Source organism: Thermobia domestica, chromosome 13 (assembly GCF_964235325.1).
Source record: "Thermobia domestica chromosome 13, izTheDome1.hap1.1, whole genome shotgun sequence".
NCBI classification, from domain to species: domain Eukaryota; kingdom Metazoa; phylum Arthropoda; class Insecta; order Zygentoma; family Lepismatidae; genus Thermobia; species Thermobia domestica.
Genome location: NC_137466.1, coordinates 169,416,767 through 169,439,533, shown reverse-complemented (window position 1 = coordinate 169,439,533; position 22,767 = coordinate 169,416,767). Strand labels below are relative to the sequence as shown.

The following is a 22,767-nucleotide window of genomic DNA, read 5'->3' as shown; positions in this document are numbered from 1 at the left end:
TTTATGCATAAAAGGTTCTAAAATGAGGTATTTTGTTTAACATATATATAGTTTTGTGCGTTAAAAAACAGCTATGTGCAAAACTGGCAACTTTCCAGAAGCAATAAACATGCTTTCTCATTATTTACACTATTAGCAGTGTATTTTTGATTCCTTGTTACGAGAAAACTATTAAGACTTTAGATATGGGAATATAAAGGAAATACAACACGACTTTCTGCTCATATTTTAGTATATAACTCATTTCCATTGAAAATATCATGTAGCAATTTTTCGAGGCTCAGCGACGGTATATATTGTTTAAAATGTGTTGCCATACGTTCTGTATTTAAAAACTATTTTCCTGTTCTGATGAAAGTTGTACGGGATGTACATTTGACGTGTATTTGTTGACTAGTACCGGCAATATTTGCTTACTAGTGTTTCAAGACAAACACTTCCTGAGAAATTCCAAATCAGCATATAAATACACCAATAAAGACCGTTGTTAAATATCAGTCGGTTAGAAATAGCCTTATAAAGTTAATTTTTCATGGAGACGCTGAGTTAATATTTGCTGTTACATGAATAAAAACAGCTTATTTCTTAAAAAGTCATAAAGTGTATTTCGTTTTCTTTATCGTGGTATTTGCATTCCCACTGAGCTTCTCGTAACGAGCAAAAGAGCTGTCAGCCATTATTTGAGTGCATGTCTAGTTAAATGTTTCGGTTTATATCGCAATATGAATGACTATTTGCTCTCTTGGCTTCAAAAAATGAAATGTATTTTTCGTTTGTTTACAGCTCAACCATGATCACAAAGAGAACGAATACAGTTGTTTTAAGCATAAAAGATTTTTACACACCTCTAAACGAAATGAAAGCTTATGAAGTTTTTAGAGCCGTATTGTCGATAAACACGTTCATTTTTACTTCTTTCTAAAGACTTGTTATCAAGAGGGCAACGGTGTATCCATTCAGAATGAATATAATTTGAAAGAATGTTTCATTACAAGTAAAACGAGCTTTTTCTAGTGTGGAATACAAATAAGTCTATTTCGTGCGTTTTATAAATCAGTTCCTGAAGAAGCGTACAAAATACTAACTCAGATTCTCGCAAATATTAACCCGGCTTTTTTTTTTTTTTTTTTCTTATCATTTGGATTATTTTCATGAGAAAATATTATGGAAAAATAATTTTGAACACTGATCTTCAGTCCTTTCTATAGGGATAAGCCGACAAACTTTACAATTTAGGGTAATTAGTGGAATTGATCGTAGGGTGGCTATCTTCAATCATTCCCATCTTTGTAATTAAGCGTTTTTGTGTGTGTTGAAATTATGAACACGTATGCGACGTTTGTTAGTTGTTTTATTTGGTGTAGCCACTTTACGACTAGTGCCACTAATTCTGTGCATTGGCTCCATTTCCGTAATTAGACATTGCCAATCAAAGTCGCATATTACTTTTTTCTTGTATTGAGCTTCTGAACACGTAAGTGAAGTTTGTCGGTTTATTCGTGAATATCCTGTATATGTGTATTCTGAAATTTTCTGTAGAAGTCATGTTGTTAGAATCGATAACATATACATTTCAGTTCCTTCTAACTAATTGTTCCTAGCTATGACTTACATAACATCGAACGAAAAGGATATAATCTCAATTTAAATTTCAGATGGCTCCAGACTACGATCATCTCACTCTTATGCAAAAAGTGGAAGTATTTGAGCATGCTTTGGAACACACACAAGGAGACGATTTGGCTAAATTATTGTGGTTGAAATCACCATCATCAGAAGTATGGTTTGACAGAAGGACCAACTACACGCGATCTCTAGCGGTTATGTCTATGGTGGGATACATTCTGGGTCTGGGTGATCGGTGAGTTTTCTTTGATAACTGTACTTGTGCAATATGTTTCGCTGTCGATGCTTAATAATACATCTCCCTTTTAGTCAGAATCCGGAATAAAACAGTACATTTAAAGGCAAGCTAATATAATTTTAAATGTCCCCATAAATTCCATACGTCAAAAGAAGTTCAAAATGGTGGATAAATATGGCGGGTGCATAATCATTGAAAATGTGATTTCTTCGTCACTATCAGTCGTAACACCATTAAATTAAAATCATTGTGCATGAAATTGAAGTTTAGACCACATCTTTAAATTTGAGTTCTTCGTTTTAAGATTCCATAAAACTCTAGGGAATTTACTACATTGACAAGTCTTCGAGATTCATATTTCCGATGCTGGTACGCAACCAATTCAAACGTCACAGATATGAAAGATTTTGGGCTTTATTAATTTAATTATGACGTTGCTAACTCTCAGAACTTTGTGCTTATGTGTTTTGGGAGAAGGAAGAAAACTAATCATTGTTCAGTTTTCTACCATTGAGAATTTTTGTTTTGTTTTGTTTGTTTGTTTGTTATACAGAAAATGATGAAGATCCTAAAGCTTTCACAACGTATCTTTTTGCATTAAGAAAACTTCTAATGTTTTTCTTTCTCTTCTTCTTCATTGTCAACTCTTCTAGCTTACCATGAATCAATAAACACTTTCTTCTCTCATACTTTAGAATAAAACACATTTACTGCACCTTGATCCGCAAAATATTTTTCTAATGTACTCTTCATAATTATATATCTCACAGATAACTTTTTTTCGTATTCTTAAGTTAGGCGCTTAATGTGAGCGAAGTTCGTTTCGGGAATTTATAACCGGACAATGTGACTTCGTGCCATCTGAGTTTTCCATCGAGCCCTACAAGGACCTGGAACATGTGTTCCTTTTTCGTAGCGAGTCACTGCGCTGGTGACTACATCAGTATTACCTGGGCCAAATGTGGTCCTATTTTATCGTGGATCGGCTTGAAGCTTGAACTCTGTTACAAACTCCTTGCGACGACTGCCAGTCGTCGTCAGTCATGATTGCCTTGTCCTGTAAACGAAGCAAGTAATTGAGAGTCAAATTGTGGTGGTTAATTTAAAGTTATGTAAACACCAGCAATTTCAGGTATAGTTTTTTAATTTTTTTATTTATTTATAGTTATTATTATTATTATTATTATTATTATTATTATTATTATTTAAATTTATTTATTTATTTATAACACATGGCAGTAATGGTGACGTTCGTGTATGTCTTTTCCAACAAGTTGTACAAGGAAACTGTGAAACTACAAGGTTTAAATTTTTCCACACATCATCCTTACTAACTGTGCTACACTTCAGCAATGTTGCAAATTCTGCACAAGCAAATTGTACTGTCACTGTGAATAATGTAACTGTATATGAATTATTCCTTACATGCATTGTCTTTCAATTGTGTTCAACTAACGTTCAACAAAAATTATCGAAAATAACTGTAGCTCCAATAACAATTGTAAGCAATATTGTTACACGGGATTGCAGTATTTTAAAGAGTATAGCGTAATGTTACTACTGTAAGAAGGTAATAAAATACTAATAACCAAAGAATTGATCTCATATACAGTTTAATATACAAATTTCATATGAACTTTGAGTTTCATGAATAATGATTTATTGTTTACAACATACAGTAAAGGAGAGAGAGAGTTTTCGGTAACTACGGAACCTCCATTTTAAACATCTTCCAACACTCGGTTCGTGGGGACTTTTCAGAAGATGTAAAACTCAGCTTACCGTTATCGTGTTCAAACTTTTTGTCGAAGATTGGATATTTTTTAAGTTATATTGAAACTTTTCTGATAATCTTTTGATTTATATTGTTTCGTAACTTTTTAAATTTATAGTTGTGTTATGTTTTATGAAAATTAGTTAATTGCTGAGACATAAATTAATACCAAGATAATTAAAGTAACAAAATGGATAACTACCAATAACTGAGATAGATTATATCTATCGGTAGTAATAAAAGAAAAAAAAAGTAAGATGCATCTTTTTTATTTTCTTAACACAAACATACAAGAATTTCTACTATATATTTACATATTATTTATGAATAAATAACCTGCACGGAGGGAAATCTCCTGGCGTATGACTTCTTGTCTAATTGTTTTCTTTTCTATAACAAAATTTAGAGGTTTAACTTATGGTATGAGTTTAGTAGGTAAGACAGCCTTATCCATCATTGTTCTTGAATAGTAATATTAGTACTGAGCAACAATCCAATCTGAATAAGCCTTTATCAGTTATTATTCCCCTTGTTTGTCTTTCTCCCCATTTATATATCGTTTGACCTTTCACCTGTTATTAATACCTGCATTTGTTTTTGTTTTTGACTTACAATAATCTTACAAGTCTTTGCTTCCTGGAAAGTGAAAATTTCCTATTTTTCAGGAAGTATTACTTAAACCTATTTTTACAATAATATACTAAATTGTCTCTTTATATATATATACACATCTAATAGTCCAAAATCATATCACAATATAAATAATCCTTTGATATAATATGCATAAAATGTAGTTAAATGTCTGGATCATCATATCTGAAGTTATTTTCGAATATCTTTTCACAAACTAGATTACATCATTGCGCAATTGTACATTGAAACGGAATATTTTATTTTAAATGTTAAAGAGATTATTAAGTATGCATTTGAAATTGTTCTGCTTCTGTTACTGATAATACATTAATTAACTGTGATATCTCTGTTATCTATGCTCTCGTTACAGACATCCTTCTAACCTGATGTTGGATCGACTTAGTGGCAAAATTTTGCATATTGACTTTGGTGATTGCTTTGAAGTTGCGATGACTCGAGAGAAGTTCCCAGAAAAAATTCCATTCAGATTAACCAGGATGTTGATTAACGCAATGGAGGTCAGTTGGAAAGTCAAGACCAAATTAATTTTAAAAATATTTTTGATCTGAGTTCAGAAGAGTAGACTTTAGTTACGAGAAGATTTTGAACTTAACTATCAATCTAGGATTTCTGACGTGTTTTGATTTCAAATCTACAAAGGGTTTTCTGAATGATATCGTACTTACAAAGAAGCCATACCTCTTTAAGTCTAATAAAACTTTAGATAAACTGAACATAGGAACCATAATACGTCTAAATTAATTTTTGAAAATTGATATTCTGTTTTGTTGTTCAATATCTTATCTGGTCTTCATTATTACATTTTTCCAGTAATTAAGGTACCTGTGAAATACGATTTTTTTAAAATTTGTTTGAGTAGTTATCAATTTTTTTTTTATTATTTTTAATTTTTTTCCGTATGATAGACGTACACCTTTAGTTTAATCTCGGATATGAGTCTCATGATGTAAATGATTTAGATAGTATTCAAAATTTTAAGACAGATAAACCAAGAAATAGAAACAAAATTGTAGTTTTTCTTGCTAAAATTAGAGTATCTAATCCGAAAGAAACCCTAAGAACTGCTAATATAGCCACTGTTCCAACATTAAACTTATTAGGAGAAATTAGTTTGTTAAATAGAATTGTCTCTCATTTTTTAGAGTGCAAAGTACTTTCAGTTTAATTAGAAGTTTTGATGTGTGTAGTGTATATTATAAGTAACCGGCATTGAAGAGTTGTGTACTGTATATTATAGGTAACCGGTATTGAAGGGACGTATCAAAGAACCTGTGAATCTGTGATGTCTGTATTGCATAGAAACAAGGACAGTTTAATGGCTGTGTTGGAAGCCTTTGTATATGATCCATTGTTGAATTGGAGATTAATGGATAACGCTGTGCCGAAAGCAAAACGTTCCAAAGCACAGACAGATTCCATTTCTTCGTCACAAGAACCGGGAGATATGCTAGAGAGTGCAAATTTGAGTGGAAATGTTCCTAAAAAAGGTGTACCGAACAGCATTGAAAACGGTGGTAAGTATATTTCAACTGCAACATTGTGAGTTTTTTTCTTTCCCCCCATTTCAATATTTGTAATCCTTTTGTTGTTGGGTACTAGTAATTGATACAAAGGCCCTGTTTGATACGTGTCTCATTATTGTAGAGAAGATTTTAATATATTTAAATACCATGAATATTGTCAATAAAACTGTGTAATACTAAAGATACAGTCTTTAACTAGATAGCATACAGAAGAAAGTAATTTCTTATCGTTTTAAAAACTTGTTGAATTTATCTAATCGATTTGAATCTCACGAGTAGTCGAGCGGTTTGTCATAACTAACCTTTGGTAAGCATGGTTCTGAATTTTGTTCTCTATATTGAATTTCTTAGTGATTTAAATTGTAGATCTCCCGTGTAGTTCAAAGATTTGTCGTACTTGCCTTTGCTGGTGTAGTTTTAAATGTTGTTCTCCGTGTGGACACAAGAGTTTTGTGTTTATCCATCAATTAACGAAATACTTGAATTTAGACATAGCGAGCTTGGAACCGGTGTGCTGACCACACATCACGGAACTAACGTGTTAACAGGAGTCCTTTGTAAATTGAAGCATCATGGAGTTTGTTTAATACAAGTATGCTTTAATATGCTTGTGTTGAGTTCCTTTTTTTAGTATAAGCAATTCTGTAACCTCTTGAATTCTAATCAAACATTACTTTCAGATTGTAGAGAGTCAGTTTAACAGTTGGATCTTTGCATATAAATTCGTATTACGTAAGTATGCTTTAAAGTCGATCATTTTTTCTAATTACAGGTGACAATGGCCAGCCGGAAGCTTTGAATAAGAAGGCTCTTACAATTATAACTCGAGTGAGAGAGAAACTTACGGGTCGAGATTTTTCACATGAAGAAGTTTTGACCGTACAGAAGCAAGTGAACTTGTTAATTCAACAAGCTACTTCAAACGAGAATCTTTGCCAGTGCTATATTGGATGGTAAGTTTGCAGCTATTACTTTATCCTATGTCAGTTTATTGTAACAGAAGAAGTAAGACAGATTTTATTACGTTTTGGTTTTGTGCAAAATTTAGTAATAGAAATATTGATATTTACATTCACATAGAGTTTAAATTGACCATAAAAGATTACTTATACATGATTTAAAAGTAAAGGACTGTCGTTTCAAGGGTATCGAAACACCTATATGAACAAAACCACAAAATTTGTAATATCGAAGTTTTGCTTAAATACAAATCATAAATTGAAAGAAACACTTTCGAATCTTATACAAAGATCTTTCTCGTAATACAGAGAAAATGAAATCTAAATAGAGTCAGGGGAGATAATAAATATCGTATGCGAAAATATGTACTTATCTAACAAGAATACACAGTTTTCAAGATTATAACCACACAATATGTATTTTTTTTATTTATTTATTTATTATATATTGAATTATTTCCATTACATAAAGCGACATGATGCCAGTGAACATACATAATACAATCATGGAACAAGATAAACAGAACAAGATAAATTCATTGCTATAATTGAATTTACTCAAAAAACTTAATTTTATTAAAACTTATTTATTAAACTTAATTTTAATTATTAAAACTTATAATACACATGAATTCGTATCCTACTCTAGAGTTGGTCTTAGTTTATAACTGCAGAAATCAAGCAGTTGAAATATTGTCCGTGGTATTTATTTTACGAACTTAAGGATATGTTCTGGTAATAAATTAATTTACTTACTTATAGTCTAAAATTTACGGATGTATCCACATCCTCCTCAAGATAGGCTTCAAGCGCTTCAGTCGCTAGTCAAATTTCATACGATATCATTAAAAGATTCTCTTAGTCGCTAACTACCAAATCTTGTTTATTATATTGACATTCCTTGAGCACTTATCACGTGACACATCGAAGAACCTTACGAATATCTCTTGTACTTGACTGCTCATACAATAACGCAAAGTCGCTTATTTATTTATTTATTTATTTCGGAAAAATAACAGGCAAATGCCTAATTAGTTTTCCATCGTTGTATGATAATACACTTTAAAACACACACATAATCTATCTTCTATTTATCTAATCTATCTAATATAAATAAAATAAAGAGTTTGTTTGTCTGTCTGTCTGTGCGCGGCCTGGGGACCAGACGAGTGGACCGAGAGTTACCAAATTTTAGTCAGGGGTACCTTGGCCCAGGCCCCAGATTAAGACGAAGCCCTTTTTTCAAAGGGTCTTTCCTAGTAAGATAGTGAAATCGGCCCTTGATCCAAACTGGGTCGCTATTAACCCAAAAGGTTACCCTTAACTTAAAACTACCTTAAAAAAAAAAAAAAAAAAAAAAAACCTACTTCCTCCCCTTACTGAATTATCGTATCGTATATGCTCAAAATTGAATATTTTTAAATTTTGGTGGGGGTGGTCAAAAAATTTTGAAAGTTTCACAGATTCTAGACACTATCTAGGTGTAAATGTGTATTTTTTTCAAAACCATCGATGCGTATTTTCTTTATTTTTTAGCGTGTTGAAAATTTCAAAAAATAGTAGAAAAAAATTTGGAGGGGGGGCTAACACGTTGCTGATTTTTTGGTTAAAAATTTGTACAACATGACCTTTTTCAGGCCCTGGGTACAACATATATTTTTTTCGGAGCCTGAAAGTGATGGCAACATTGTCAAAAAGAAATAAAACTCAAAACGTGTTTTTCGCCCAGTTTTCAAACCATTTTAGAGCCCTCAAGTTGAAGGCCCCTTCAAACAATCCTTTGCCAAAGTTCACAATTTTCCTTTCTCTTGCGTCCCTTCCGATTCTGTCGTTCTTCGGCTGCTTCGATTGTGTCCATTTCGGAATAGAAACACCAAACATATCTCCGTAACAGTGCTTCCGTTTCAACCGACTCTCGCACAACCAAGTTACACAGCTCGGTATAGAGTGCTACCGATAGAGAGCGCCACTGTTGCAGCCAGTGAAGCAAGCACTGATAGATACGAGGAACCGACGCGAGGTGTGTGTAATTTCGTTGTGCAAGAGTCGGTTGCAGTGGGAGCACTGTTACGAAGATATATTTGGTGTTTTTATTCCGAAACGGACTCAATCGAAGCAGCCAAAGAACGATAGAATCGGAAGGGACGAAAGAGAAAGGAAAATTGTGAACTCTGGCAAAGGATTGTTTGAAGGGGTCCTCACCTTGAGGGCTCTAAAATGATTAGAAAACGGTGCGTAAAAACACGTTTGTTTTCAGTTCTATTTCTTTTTGGCAATGTTGCCATCACTTTCAGGCCCCGAAAAAAAAAATATGTTGTACCTAAGAGTATAACAAATTTTTAACCAAAAAATCAGCGACGTGTCCCCCCCCCCCAATTTTTTTTCTACATTTTTTTTTGGAATTTTCAACACGCAAAATATAAAGAAAATACGCATCGATGGTTTTGAAAAAATTACACATATACACCTAGATAGTGTCTGCAATCTGTGAAACTTTCAAAATTTTTCGACTACCTTCTAACTAACTAACTCTATGGCCTATGGAACCCGTAGGTTCAGTGCCGCGTTCACAAAAGCTCTCCACTGACTTCTATCCTTAGCTAATTGCATCCAGTTTCTACTTTGTATTCCTATCTCTGCGAGATCCATCTTAATATTGTCCTCCCATCTGCGCCTAGGTCTTCCTAATGGTCGTTTTCCTATGGGTCTACCAGTCAAGACTTTGAAAGCGTTTCTACTTTCTTCCATTCTAGCTACATGACCTGCCCACCTAAGCCTCCTACACTTGACGACCCTAACAATGTTGGGTAAACCGTATAAACTATGTAGTTCCTCGTTATGAAGCTTCCGCCATTCCCCATTCTCGTTCCTCTTGGGTCCGAATATTCTTCTCAGGATCCTGTTCTCAAATACTTTCAGTCTATGTTCTTCCCTCAGAGTAAGCGACCATGTTTCACAACCATACAGAACAACAGGCATGATTATCGTTTTATATATTTTAAGCTTCAAATTCCTCGACAGAATTCGCGACGACAAGAGATTTTGAACCGAATAGTAACACGAATTCCCTGCTTTTAGTCGACATTTAATTTCTTCGTGAATATGATTTTCGTCTGTTAATATTGATCCTAAATATTTGAAAGTATCCTCTTTATCAAAAGCATTATTTAATATTTTAACGCCTCCACAATTTGCCGTATTACGGTCCCGACGCACTTCCATGTATTTAGTTTTCTCTGCATTTACTTCTAAACCCATGTCCGTGCAAGCGTTTAATAAGATCTCTGCATTTATTTCTACTGTTCTCCTATCATCCCCTATTAAATTTACATCATCAGCATATGCCATAACCTGGTGAATGCCGTTCAACTCTAGGCCCTGGTTGCTATCTTTGATTTTCCTTATAGCGTATTCCAGCACAAAGTTAAATAATAATGGCGACAACGCATCTCCTTGTTTCAGGCCATTTTCGACGTGGAAGCTCGTGGACAAAAATTTTCCTACCCGGACTTTACTTTGGGATTCACTTAAACATATCTTAATTAATCTAATTAGCTTTCTCGGTATTCCAAGTTCTGTAAGAACGTTGTATAATGTTTCTCTCCTAACCGAGTCGTAAGCCTTTCTAAAATCAATAAATAGTTGATGTACCGGGGTATTGTATTCCCACTTCTTTTCGAGTATTTGGCGAATGGTAAATATTTGGTCGATAGTTGATCGATTTCGTCTAAATCCGCACTGATAATCTCCAATAATTTCATCTGCGTATGGGGTCAATCTTGCTAACAGAATATTTGAAAGTATTTTATAGGATGTTGACAGAAGAGAAATGCCTCGATAATTATTACAGTCAGTTTTGTCGCCTTTCTTGTGAATTGGAACAATGATTGATTCTTTCCACTCTTGTGGCAATTCTTCCTTGTTCCAGATAAGGAGAATGAGTTTGTGTATCTTGTTCCACAATTTTTCGCCTCCAGCTAAAATTAACTCAGCCGGAATTTCATCTACACCCGGAGATTTATGTTTCTTCAATTTCTTTATAGCGGCTTCCACTTCTATTCGATTGGGTTCTGGAATATACGGTTCTGCGGTGTGTATCTCCTTTTCTCCACGCACATTAGTTTTTGGCTGCGTGTTCAGCAAATCGTCAAAGAAATCTTTCCATCTATTTAAGAGGCTATCCGTATCGGTAAGAACTGTTCCGTCATATTTCTTTAATATATAAGCACGAGGTTGATAGCCTTTCTTAAATTCGCAGATCCCCTTATACATGTCCCGAATATTTTTATTTTTACTATTATCTTCAAGTTCCTTAATTTTAGCTTTCAAAAAATCCCGTTTCTTTGTTCTAAAAGTTTTGGAAGTTTCCCGCCTGATATCTGCGAAATTTTGTGTAGTTGTTTCATTCGGATTTTGTAGGCACCGTAATTTTGCCTGTTTTCTCTTCTCTGCTAGTTTAATGCATTCTTGGTCGAACCATGGTTTGTTCCTACGTATTTCCGCGTGTCCCAATTTTTCTATTGCTGAACTTTTAATGCTATCTCTAATTTCAATCCAAGTATCCTCAACACTAGTGCACTCCGAGTCTTCTAAAACCGCGAATCTATTCGAAACTTCAATCTGGTATTCCTCTTTTACCTGGCTCTCTTCTAATTTCTTTAAATTAAATCTCTCCGTTTTCGGACATTGAATATTACCTTTATTCAACGATAATCTCTCCCGTATTATCGCTACTACCAGGTAGTGATCAGTGTCACAATCAGCCCCTCTAAACGACCGGACGTCAACTATGCTAGATTGTCTTCTTCTATCTACTAAAACGTGATCAATTTGATTATGTGTTTTTCCATCTGGTGATGTCCAAGTGTATTTATGAACGTCGCGATGTGGGAATTTTGTACTCTTCACGATTAGGTTTTTGGATGTTGCAAAGTTCACGAGTCTAACTCCGTTGTCATTACTTTCCTTATGCAAACTTTCGTTCCCTATGATCGGTTTGAAAATATCCTCTCGTCCTACCTTCGCATTGAAATCCCCTAATAGAATCTTCATATGGTATCGCGGGAGTTGGTCAAATATCCGTTCCACTTCTTCGTAAAAACTATCTTTTATATCGTCACCCTTATCTTCAGTTGGAGCATGTACATTTAAAACAATAATATCACACCACCGTCCCTTAAGTGTAATAAAAGAAAGTCTGTCAGTAACAAATTCAACCCGTTTAATTGCTCTGGTAATATTAGTTTGTGAACAAAAAACCCTGTTCCTAACTGGTGATTTTTATTTCCTTCCCCGTAAAAGAACGTAAAATTTCCGAAATTCTCAGATCCATTTCCTTCCCACCTAACTTCCTGAACTCCTACTAAATCCATCCTGTATTTCTCTAACTCACTCGTTACAGATTTTAACGCGCCTGCCCTATAAAGACTTCTAATATTCCATGTTCCAAATCTCATGTCCATTTTCTTTTGCTGATGTCGTGCCAAGTTATCAGTCCTTGTCCGAGGCTTTTGTGAATGTTTCTGAACAAGTACCTTTTTTTACAGGATGAGGGTGTTAGCCTTACCCAAACCCCCAAGCTGGAGGACCACTCCTAGTCGGCTGTCCGCGACTGCTTATTCAGTATATTCGCAGCTAACCTCTATATCTAGAGGCCTTCTCCTCGATCCGCAACCTGAGGACGCGCCATGCCGTGGTGACAGGAACCCACGTTACACGGTTCGACTACCTTCATCAAAATTAATATATATATATATATATATATATATATATATATATATATATATATATATATATATATTCAATTTTGAGCATGTATGATATGATAATTCGGTAAGGGGAGCGGGTAGGGGGTCAAAATTCTTTTTGAGGTACTTTTAGGTCAAGGGTAACCTTTTGGGTCAATAGCGACCCAATTTGGATCAAGGGCCGATTTCACTATCTTACTAGGAAAGACCCTTTCGAACCATGGGTGTCTCAGGGGGGGCGTTTACCGGAACCGGCTTGGGAACCAGACCAATTGTCCGAGAGTTACCAAATTTTAGTCATGAATACCTTGGTCCAGGCTCCAGACCAAAGTTAAACGTTTTTGTCAAAATTCGAACCGGGGGGGGGGGGCGTTTACCGGGACATGTAAAAGTAGTAGAAAATGACCGATACTAGTGTCGAATTCATAGTTTTTGCGGTCGCTGAAATCAATGGTGACACTTCCATTAGCGATGACTTGTAGATTTAGTTACAATTGTATGCGGGCCGGGAGTCAGCGGGAAGGGGGGGATACCGAGACATGTAAAAAATAGCCCAAAATGACCGATATTAGTATCAAATCCATAGTTTTCGTGGTCGCTGAGACCAATGGTGATACTTCCACAGGCGTTAACTTCCAAATACAGCCCCCGTGCGAAGCATGGGTATATTCAACTAGTAACATATGATCGCAATTGTATCGTAATACACTCTAAAATACATATATAAAAACAATAATAATATGAAAGTAAAATATACGTTAAAATACAGATAGCACGATATACAGGATACAGCAAATTTATATAGAATGAAAATTTCGCTTATAACTAAAAATATCTATATCTGAGTGTCCTTGTGACAACTTATTAATACAATATACATATTTTTCTGACGGACGATACATCCAATTCATTAGTCCTTTGCGCTGAGAGATGGAATATACCATTATGGGGTCTCGTTGATCTATGTGGGACGTGAAGTTTGATTTCTGATAACAAATATTCTAAATCTATGGCACTATGAATTATTTTATGTAAGAAAGATAAAATGAAATGAGTTCTCCTGCTTTTAAGAGATTGTCATGAATATTTGTTTCGAAGACCGTAGTTCCCAAATTTTGGATATATCCCTGTTTCTGTATGTCAAAAAGTGCATAAATTTATTTTGAATGTTTTCGATTTTGTTTATACACTTCTTACTATTAGAATCCCATATTATCGCTGCGTATTCCACCTTAGACCGTACATAGGCAGTGTATAATGTTTTGAGGACATTAGTGTTAGAAAAATCACTTCCTAATAACATTACAAAGCCAAGGTTCCTAAAGACCTCATCAACTACTCTGTTGACATGAATATCGAATGATAGGTTTGCCTGCAGAGATCAGTAACATAATCCGTTCTCTCAATTGGCGTTTGATTAATAGTATACACATTGTGTACATAGTTCATTTTCCTGGTGTATGATATTACTTTGCATTTTCTAATATTGCAACTTGTTTGATTCATACCATTGGGAAATAGCATTAATGTTACTTTGCAAAGAAATAGCGTCTATTTCTGTGGAGATACTGCGATAGATTTTTAGATCGTCGGCAAACTATAGTTTGTGGGAAGATGTTATTACAGGGTGGTAAATCGTTAACAAATAGTATAAATAATAGAGATCCTAAGTTCGATCCCTGAGGCACACCAGTCTACGACATATTCCTCAGTTAAAATATTCTTGTATCGAACGCGATGTTTGCATTGACAAAGATAGGACGCTATAAGTTGTTGAAGCACAAGTTTGCTGAGAAGTATATCGTGATTAATTACGTCGAACGCCTTGGAAAATCTGTACAAATTACATCTACTGGTTCCTTTTATCAATTTGATTAGCTATAAAATGTGCGCGTTCTGAGAGATTTGTTACAGTTGATCTCTTTGGCATGAAACCATATTGAAAGGGAGATATTATTGACCGTACATATGAGTAATTTTTTTCGTATATAATAATTTCAGATACCTTAGATGGAACAGATATTAAGGTTACCGGTCGGTAATTTTTTATTTGGTCAGTAGGACAGCCCGTTTTGGGAATGGGACAGACGTCACGAATCTTCCATTTCGTAGGAAATGTAGAAGCTATTGACTTGTTAAAAATAGCTTGTAGGGGATGTTTCAGTATTTCTTAGCAGCCTTTAATGATATATGGTGGCATTTTGTCCGGTCCATAAGATGACCATGGTTTAAGTTTTTTAATAGCATTCTCAACATCTTCAATTTCTATAAAGTTAATATTTAATTTATCCAAGATTTCCGAATTATTGTGTTGCTCCATAGTAATAGGATTGTAGCTTGATTTATTGTGTTACTTAAAAATTTGCCATAAACGCGTTTGTAATAGCAGCATCGTCACTCAAAGTTTGATCATCATAATGAAAGATATTACTTCCCGAATTACTCTTTTTATGCTTAACATACGCCCAGAAAGTCTTAGGATTATTTATAATATTGGCCTCACAGTTGTTTAAATGTATATTGTATGAATTAGAAATTTCTTTTTTAGAAAGAGCTCTCAATTCTTTAAATTCTTTAAATTTTAAGAATCCTGCTTCCATTTCTTATGGTGATATAATTTGTTTTTAATTATTCCAATTATGTCACTTGAAAAACAAGTAAGATAATTGAATTTAGCTCTTTTTCTCGGGATGCACCGGTCAAAAGTAGAGTATATTATAAAAATAATACACAGGATTGTCCACAGTCAAACTATCTGCAATAGGTTCCCAAGTTTTTAGTGATATTTCGCGGTACAGTTTGTCAAAGTAAGCTTTAAAAGATATTATAATCTCTTTCTTCGCTTGTACATTTAGCATTTCTAGAGTTAATATATTTAAATTCAATTAGGAGGGCTGGGTGATGTGCATCCTCCTGTAAAAGGGAAGGGTGTTCGTGTATGACCTTTACGCTGGTAAGTTTCGAGAGTATTAGGGCAAGCGTTTTGCCATACGAGTTTTTAATATTATTGAAGGTTTGTAAAGGATAAAAATTCATTAAGTGAAATAATTCTTGATAGGTTCCAGTAGATGTTAAAAATTGAAATCAGTTCCTGTGACCTGAGAGAGAGATTATAATCGCCTGTCAGAAGAATGTTACTCTCTGGTTGTAGTACACTAAATATATATTCAAAATATTCTCTATATGTTGATTGATTTGACCCAAGTACAATATATACAAGACATATATATATATATACAATTAACCGTATCTACAAAAACTTTTACTGTAATACAATCAAAACCAGGAATGTTTGTGGGAGGAATTTTCTGCACATGATATGTTACAACACCACCACCCTTCTCTCAGCTCTTAACACGACATACCGCGAATCAAATAGTTCAGAGTCATTGTGACTGTCAGTAAGCCAAGATTCAGTTAATGCAATTGTCTGATAGTTTGTTACTTAATACATTTTCGTCCAGTTTTCTTAGCTTGGTACGACTTCCCCTTACGTTTTGAACTTATGTTTTTGTACTTACGGAATTGTCCTTGGTGCACCCCCTCATGCTGATATCTTTCTTCCTGTCTTGGAATGTCCAGATGGAGGGTTGGGGGAGGGAGCGGATGCTTCGTTTTCTTGTCGCAGATGCTGTCGAGATTTTCCTTGTTCTTAATTGACAGGTGCTTTAGGCGATTCAGGAAGCTGATTGTAAACTCCTTCGGCCTGGTGAGTTTCTTGGAAATACATCTCTTTATTGTTCTCCAGTTCAGTAAGCATGAATCTTTTCTCTTCAATATACAAATATCGGAAATTGATATTCACATATTTTTCTTGTTTGCGCGCTTTCATTAAATAATATTATAACTGTTTACGTCCTTGTCTTACCGAACCAGAGTAATCTTGATCCGCGTAAATGTTTGTTCCCCAAATTTTTTTTTTTTTTTTTTTTTTTCCTTATCACTCAAAAATTTACACACTATAGGTCTTGTTCTGCGCTTTACAAGAAACATGCTGTTTCGTCTACTTGTACTGAAAACAAACTCTGCTCGTAAAATTTTGTCTTTAATTATATTGTTCAAAACATGTGACACGCATTCAATCAAGTCATTTTCTGTATCACTTGATTTCCCTTTTAAAAACAGAACCAGACTCGAAATGTTTTCTCATACGCAACCCTTTTTATGTGAACTCCAGATAATTGATCATACCAATCCAGGGACGCACTCACGGGGCTCCACCGGTTCCGTATTCCTCCTCCCCCAAAACTTCCTAACTCAACATACATTTGTACACTTTCTTAATAAAACTATACCTGTTTAACAGGGAAATGATTGATGTAGCATGAACATTTGATCTCACATTATCTGTACTCTTTCTCTTATAAAAACGATCTAGTTCTATCATGTATTTTTTCAGAAAATATAGAGGGAAGTACTTTACAATTACTTATCCGGTACAGAATAATACCCGTTCAATACTACATAGATGTAGTGGCTTGTAGTATTGGACTCTCCTTCCCTCCCACCCAACAAAAATTTCTGTGTGCGCGTCTGTACCAACGCATACAGAACTTCTTACCGTGCTGACGTTGGTCTTCGTTCCTTAATAACACATTAATTTTCAAAAGATCATATAGGGGATTCTTTAATAGGAATTCTATTAAGTTCATATTTTCAAACCACTCTAGCATTTTCTCTCGTTCACTTTTGGAAATGTAAGAAAAAAAAAAAATTCACTCACAATATCGATTATAGGTGTAAGGTCTTTACAATTGCTTATTCCAGCTTTTGCAGTCCTCAAAATTAAGTAAAGTTGGTACGGAAGAGGGCGCATGTGCTCTTGCTTTTTATTTGTTTGATATATCGAATCGAAGTCAAAGACAGTGAAAGGACTCGAGATAAACGCTGTATACATAGTAGAAACGAAAGTCGATAAGCGCTGAGGCCGGTCTCTCTTACAGGTTCCTATCAACACGTTCTCTCATGGGATTTTCTGAATAGCTTGGCGGTAGTTTTACTACCACCTGAGACACTGCACGGAGGGCCTTACATCAGTGGTGCTAACCACGACTTCTTTATTAGACAATAAAATATTTTGCAAATTAGAAAATTATCGTAAAAAATGGATGAATTATAATTTTTGAAAGTAAATGGGTAGGCCGGGCCTCTTATCACTATTCGTCACTGTCGGTATAGTAATGAGCTTCAAAACGATACGCCGTATTCTTTTTCTCCTTCCACCTGTGACGATAGGTCTAGATAAGGTGGTCCGTTTCACGAAATACTCAAAATATCTGTACTGTCTTCTCTTATTAGCGAAACATAAGTAGCCCTGTTGTGCATTTAGAAACAGCTGTTAATGTGTATTGACCAGCAAATTCTCATTCAGATAGCTAAACTGAACAAAGTATTACAGTTCAATTTTGTATTTATTAAACTGTAGTGCTTCGTTCATTGTTCTGTAAAATTGAATATTATTTGAATTGGATTCATACTACTTAAAAAATCCGTTATACAGGGTGTTTCAAAATAATACCGACAACGTTTGGGAGGTGATTCCTGACACCAATATAAGATAAAAAGTATAGACCAACCTGGGTGCACGAATGCCTTCTTTCGAAGTTATAGGCTGCCGAAAGCATGAAAAAATTAACTTTAAAAGGTACATAGCTCCAAAACTATCGGATCTACCTTAGTCAGGTTAAGACCTCACTTATGAACTAATATGGGCGCTATCCAAAAATACATATTTCAGAATACTAAGGTATTCATGCAACAATTTTTATAGTGAGTTTGGCTACGGGCATATAATTTGAATTACTCACCAACTACCTCTACAAAAATTGTTGCGGAAGTACAGCAGGATTCTGAAACATGGATATTTGGATAGAGCACATGTTAGTTCCTAAGTGAAGTCTTAAACCAACTACGGTAGGTGCCATAATTTTGGAGCTTTGGACCTTTGAAGTTCATTTTTTTCATGTTTTCGGCATCCTACAACTCCGAAAGAAAGCATTTGTGCACCCACATTTGTCTATACTTTTTGCCTTATCTCGGTGTCAGGAATCACCTCCCAAACGTTGTCGGGGTTGTTTTGAAACACCCTGTATATCCATGTTACACTAATGACGTGTTTTGTTTATTAAAAAATATATATTACTACTATTATCTTTTCATCTGAAGAACAATTTCCACTGTAAACATGAACAGTAGAATGTTGGAAAGAAACTGGCTACAACTTAAATACGTATTTTAAGGACACTATCTTGGCATTCTTCCATTGGAATTTAGGAAAATAAAGTTAAGATGTTGGACGTAGGGATTCAATCTGGTATCTCATCGTACAAATCGAGGACGCTTACCACCCATGTAAACTTATTCCCCTCAGTATTTCACTATATTCTTAGAATAGTGATAGGTTAAGATCGTATCGATATATAGAAACAAATGCAGTAGTTTCACTTCGACACTGTTATCAAAGTAGACAAATAAATAAATAAAAATAACTATTAAACTTGTAATTTGTCTTATTCTGTGATAAAATTAAATTAACTTGTCTTGTTTTCTTTTTAAAAAAGATTTATAGTAAATACTAGCAAATACCCGTTCTTTTCATTGGGAGAATACGTTTCATTTTGGACGTAAAGTACTAATGGGAGCTGAATTTGGATTTAAACGACATCGGAAGTGTCAGTGTTCCTCTCAGCGAGCCTAAAAACTATGGATTCGACACTAATATCGATCATTTTCATATATTTCCCTTCTCTTCCTCCCCTAAGTTGTACCGTCAAAATGAAATGATAAACATCATCCCAGGCCCGAATCTCATGTATGTGGCAAAATTGATCGAGATGGGCCTCATGATTCAAGAGTTAAGTTTCATTTATTTTTGTATATCTCCCACATATCCTCCCCTACGTTGTACTGTTAAAGTGGAATATAACATCACTCGCAGGCCCGAATCTCATGTATGTTGAAAATTCGATCGAGATTGGTCTGGTGGTTCAAGAATTATATATAAGATTATTAAAGTATATGTATCAAATATTTTATATGAATTAAATATAATTTCCCTTCAGAAAAATAGACTAGAAAGACTTATATTTTGTGTTCTTGGTCTATTTTTTTAGGTGTCCGTTCTGGTAGTTGCTTGGAAGATGGCTCAATTCATACTGTAAACATGTGGTATGACAAGCACGTGTAGTCCTGTTTGACTGTGATATAGAACACCGCTTTTGCAGCTTTATCTTCTCCAATTATTACTTGCGGTGAATGATACCAGTACTAAATAATTAGTAGCTCCTTTTGATTGCTATTCGAACGCTGACTCCTGTCTTAGTTGAATTAGAGTCATTCAACTTATGACATGAAGTCGTTAGTATGTGATTTTTTTTTTGATAGAAAATACTTCCTCTGACATTTTATGGAAGGATAACATATAAACCGTAGTGTTAGTTCTAATTTGTTATATTCGCAGTCAAGAACTTGCAAAAAGAAAGAAGAACTTATTTTTAAGAAAGAGAATGCCTCTTCGTTTGTTGGAACACTTACTTTTTACTTTTTTTTAAGCATTGATGTTTGTGTACAACTGGAGAATAACAACCAAAGAAAAATTCGCTTTATAATGTAATTTCTAAATATTTAAATTGATACGGCAAAACAAAACACATTGATGGTAACATATATAAGATTAATGGTTATTTCATGAGCATAGTATTTTAAATTTTCATTCTGGAGTCATGGTGGAGTCGTGCTTTTATTGTGTGTTACCGAAAAGCACTTATTGGGAAATGAGAGATTTCTATGTATATTTACGCTGATTAAATCAGTACTGTACATCTTTCTTTTACACTGAAAGCGCACTCCAGAAAAATTGAGATAACTTAATAATGCATATTGATACATATTGTGTCATTAAAAATTATATAGTACCTGCTAACTAGATTTCGTCATGATTGTATGCTCTTGTTTTCATATAATTTTTCTTCATTTGTTTCACTGTGAAAGCTTAAAACAACGAATAACCAGTTTTCTTGTGTATTCTTATAGCAGAAGTTAATTTCAAACCATTAATTTTAACACTTAAGAATTTGCCCATTAAATAGATTAATTAGAACAAATTACCACGAGAGTATAGCAACGCAAGATTTGTTAATATAACTGAGTTATAACGTTGCTGTAGCTCTTAACTATATTGGTTTCTGTAAATAGAAAACAAGTCATCAGCAAGCAAACTTATAACAGGAAAATATTATCTAGAAAAAGTATATTATTAAATAAATTAAGTGTACATATTGATATGTGATGCAAAAGGACGCTATTTGTAATAATATACAAGGTTTTACCTGGTATGCTTCTGTTTTGATCGACTGCAACATTTTATGAGAATATACTAAACAGCAACTTCGAACCTAGCATTTCATTCTCGTGTGAGCAAGAGGTAGGTGCATCTTGTAATAACTTGCTTATACGTGATGGTTTGTCAAAACAGTACCTGCAGACCAGGTAGGATCGTCATTGCTATGATATAGATATTATTTTGAAAAATTAGTACAAATTAAGTGAAATCGCAGAATGGGAAATCTGTTTGCTGCACGATGCTGGAGGATAAAGGTTTTGAGAACGGTTATGTGACACTGTAATAGGAATTTATTGTAAGAGGCATTTTGTTAATCTTTTGTGGTTTAGCATGATTCAGAATTATACAAGAATGAAGTTGATATTTCGGAAATTTTGAGTGGAAGTACAAATACCTATCTGGTGTGTCCTCTTTATCTTGTTCGTACTTTATAATCTAGGAACTAATAGGAAAAGCGTTATAAAAGCGGTGGATATCTGGTAAATATAAGGAGAGAGGAAACCATATCACTTAGTTTCAAACATCATCGGATGAGGAATGTTTCAACTGAACACGAAATTGTATTGTTTTAAACTGCTACGTCCATTTAAATGTACATGGAAAATGAAAATCTACAAGACCAAACATTTAGTGCTACAAACCAAGGTTGCTGCAGCACAATGAGTATCCGACATATGGTAAATTGTTAAGTACTTACAGTGATAACAACGCAAGAAAAAAGGACAGGAAAAACCACGGGTAGTGTTCGGTAGACTTCAATATCTTGAATACCATAATAATGAATTAGGGATAATCAGGATGAGAGTTACAGAATATTAGAACTTTGTATATTGTCTGATGTACAGTATAAGCATCTTGGGAAATTACGCACATGTATAAGCATCACATTTTATTATGTAGAAAGGGTATCGAAGCATAACAATCCTACTACTGTTTACACGAATTTGGTATCTCAAGTTGTTTCCGTAGTCATTAAAAATTCTATGTAGTGTGCAAAGTTCTCACTTCGCGCAAAATATTAAAAATCCTTGTTGTAATATAATTTTCATCACATCAAACAAAAGCAACACAAATTTATGATTCTTAGGACTGACAGATTTTCTGCACAGAAAAATGTGAAAACTCGTGTCTACTTTTCTGATATACAGAAGTCATACAGTATTCAAAATCCCCAACAGTATTGTCCCGTACACGTGTTTCAATTTTTCTATCTTCTTTTGCTGCATTCTTATTGTTAGGAGTAGCTATAACTTGTCACATTTTAAATGTTTGTAATGCTGTAGCAGCCTCAATTTATTATACAAAGTAGCAACTATAGTCCATAAGGTTTTCTTTTACATTTCAATGTAAGTATCCTTTAAAAAAAATACAGCTATTTGGATTGGCAACACGGTTCATACGGTGTTGTTGAAAAATAAGTGGCACGCTTTTCCCCTTCCTAGCATTTACTAAATTCGTACTTTCTCAATTAGTTTATAAGTTATAAAGATGAACGAGATAAAATGGGCACATATTATATTGCTGTAGAGAACTAAATAATCTTGTAAATATTGTAATCGTTTATACGTGTATAAAATATATATATAAAATGCAACCTTACATGTATACTAAGTGTATTCTCAGAGAACCTAAGTGGGTTAATACAGTGTTATATGCAGCAAATGCAGTAAAGAAATTGATAATAAATTCAATTATAAAATTATCCTAGAGTATGATTGTTTTGTTATTTATTTATTGAAAATAATATCTATCAGAATAAGAATTTTTCAATTCTTTTAAGCCTAGCGCTGGGAAGAAATTATATTTACAGTCTTTTCGTCATATCATGTCATACTGTCGTGTTCAGTAAAGGAACTTTATGAAATGCTCATTTATTTTGAAACTTTTCATACAACAATAGAATGG

General features: G+C 34.2%; 1 protein-coding gene across 2 annotated transcripts in view; it reads left to right on the top strand.

Annotated features, from left to right (window-relative positions):
* The window catches only part of mTor (serine/threonine-protein kinase Tor), a 144,408-nt gene extending 121,844 nt beyond the window's left edge, over positions 1–22,564 (top strand). For both annotated transcript variants that reach the window (XM_081736855.1, XM_081736854.1), the window contains exons 36-40: positions 1,656–1,861; positions 4,642–4,789; positions 5,530–5,806; positions 6,588–6,768; positions 19,634–22,564. In XM_081736855.1, coding sequence (XP_081592981.1) covers positions 1,656–1,861; positions 4,642–4,789; positions 5,530–5,806; positions 6,588–6,768; positions 19,634–19,649 — 828 coding nt within the window. In that variant the 3' untranslated portion in view covers positions 19,650–22,564. The remainder of the gene's footprint in view (positions 1–1,655; positions 1,862–4,641; positions 4,790–5,529; positions 5,807–6,587; positions 6,769–19,633) is intronic.
* The last annotated feature ends 203 nt before the right edge of the window (positions 22,565–22,767 follow it).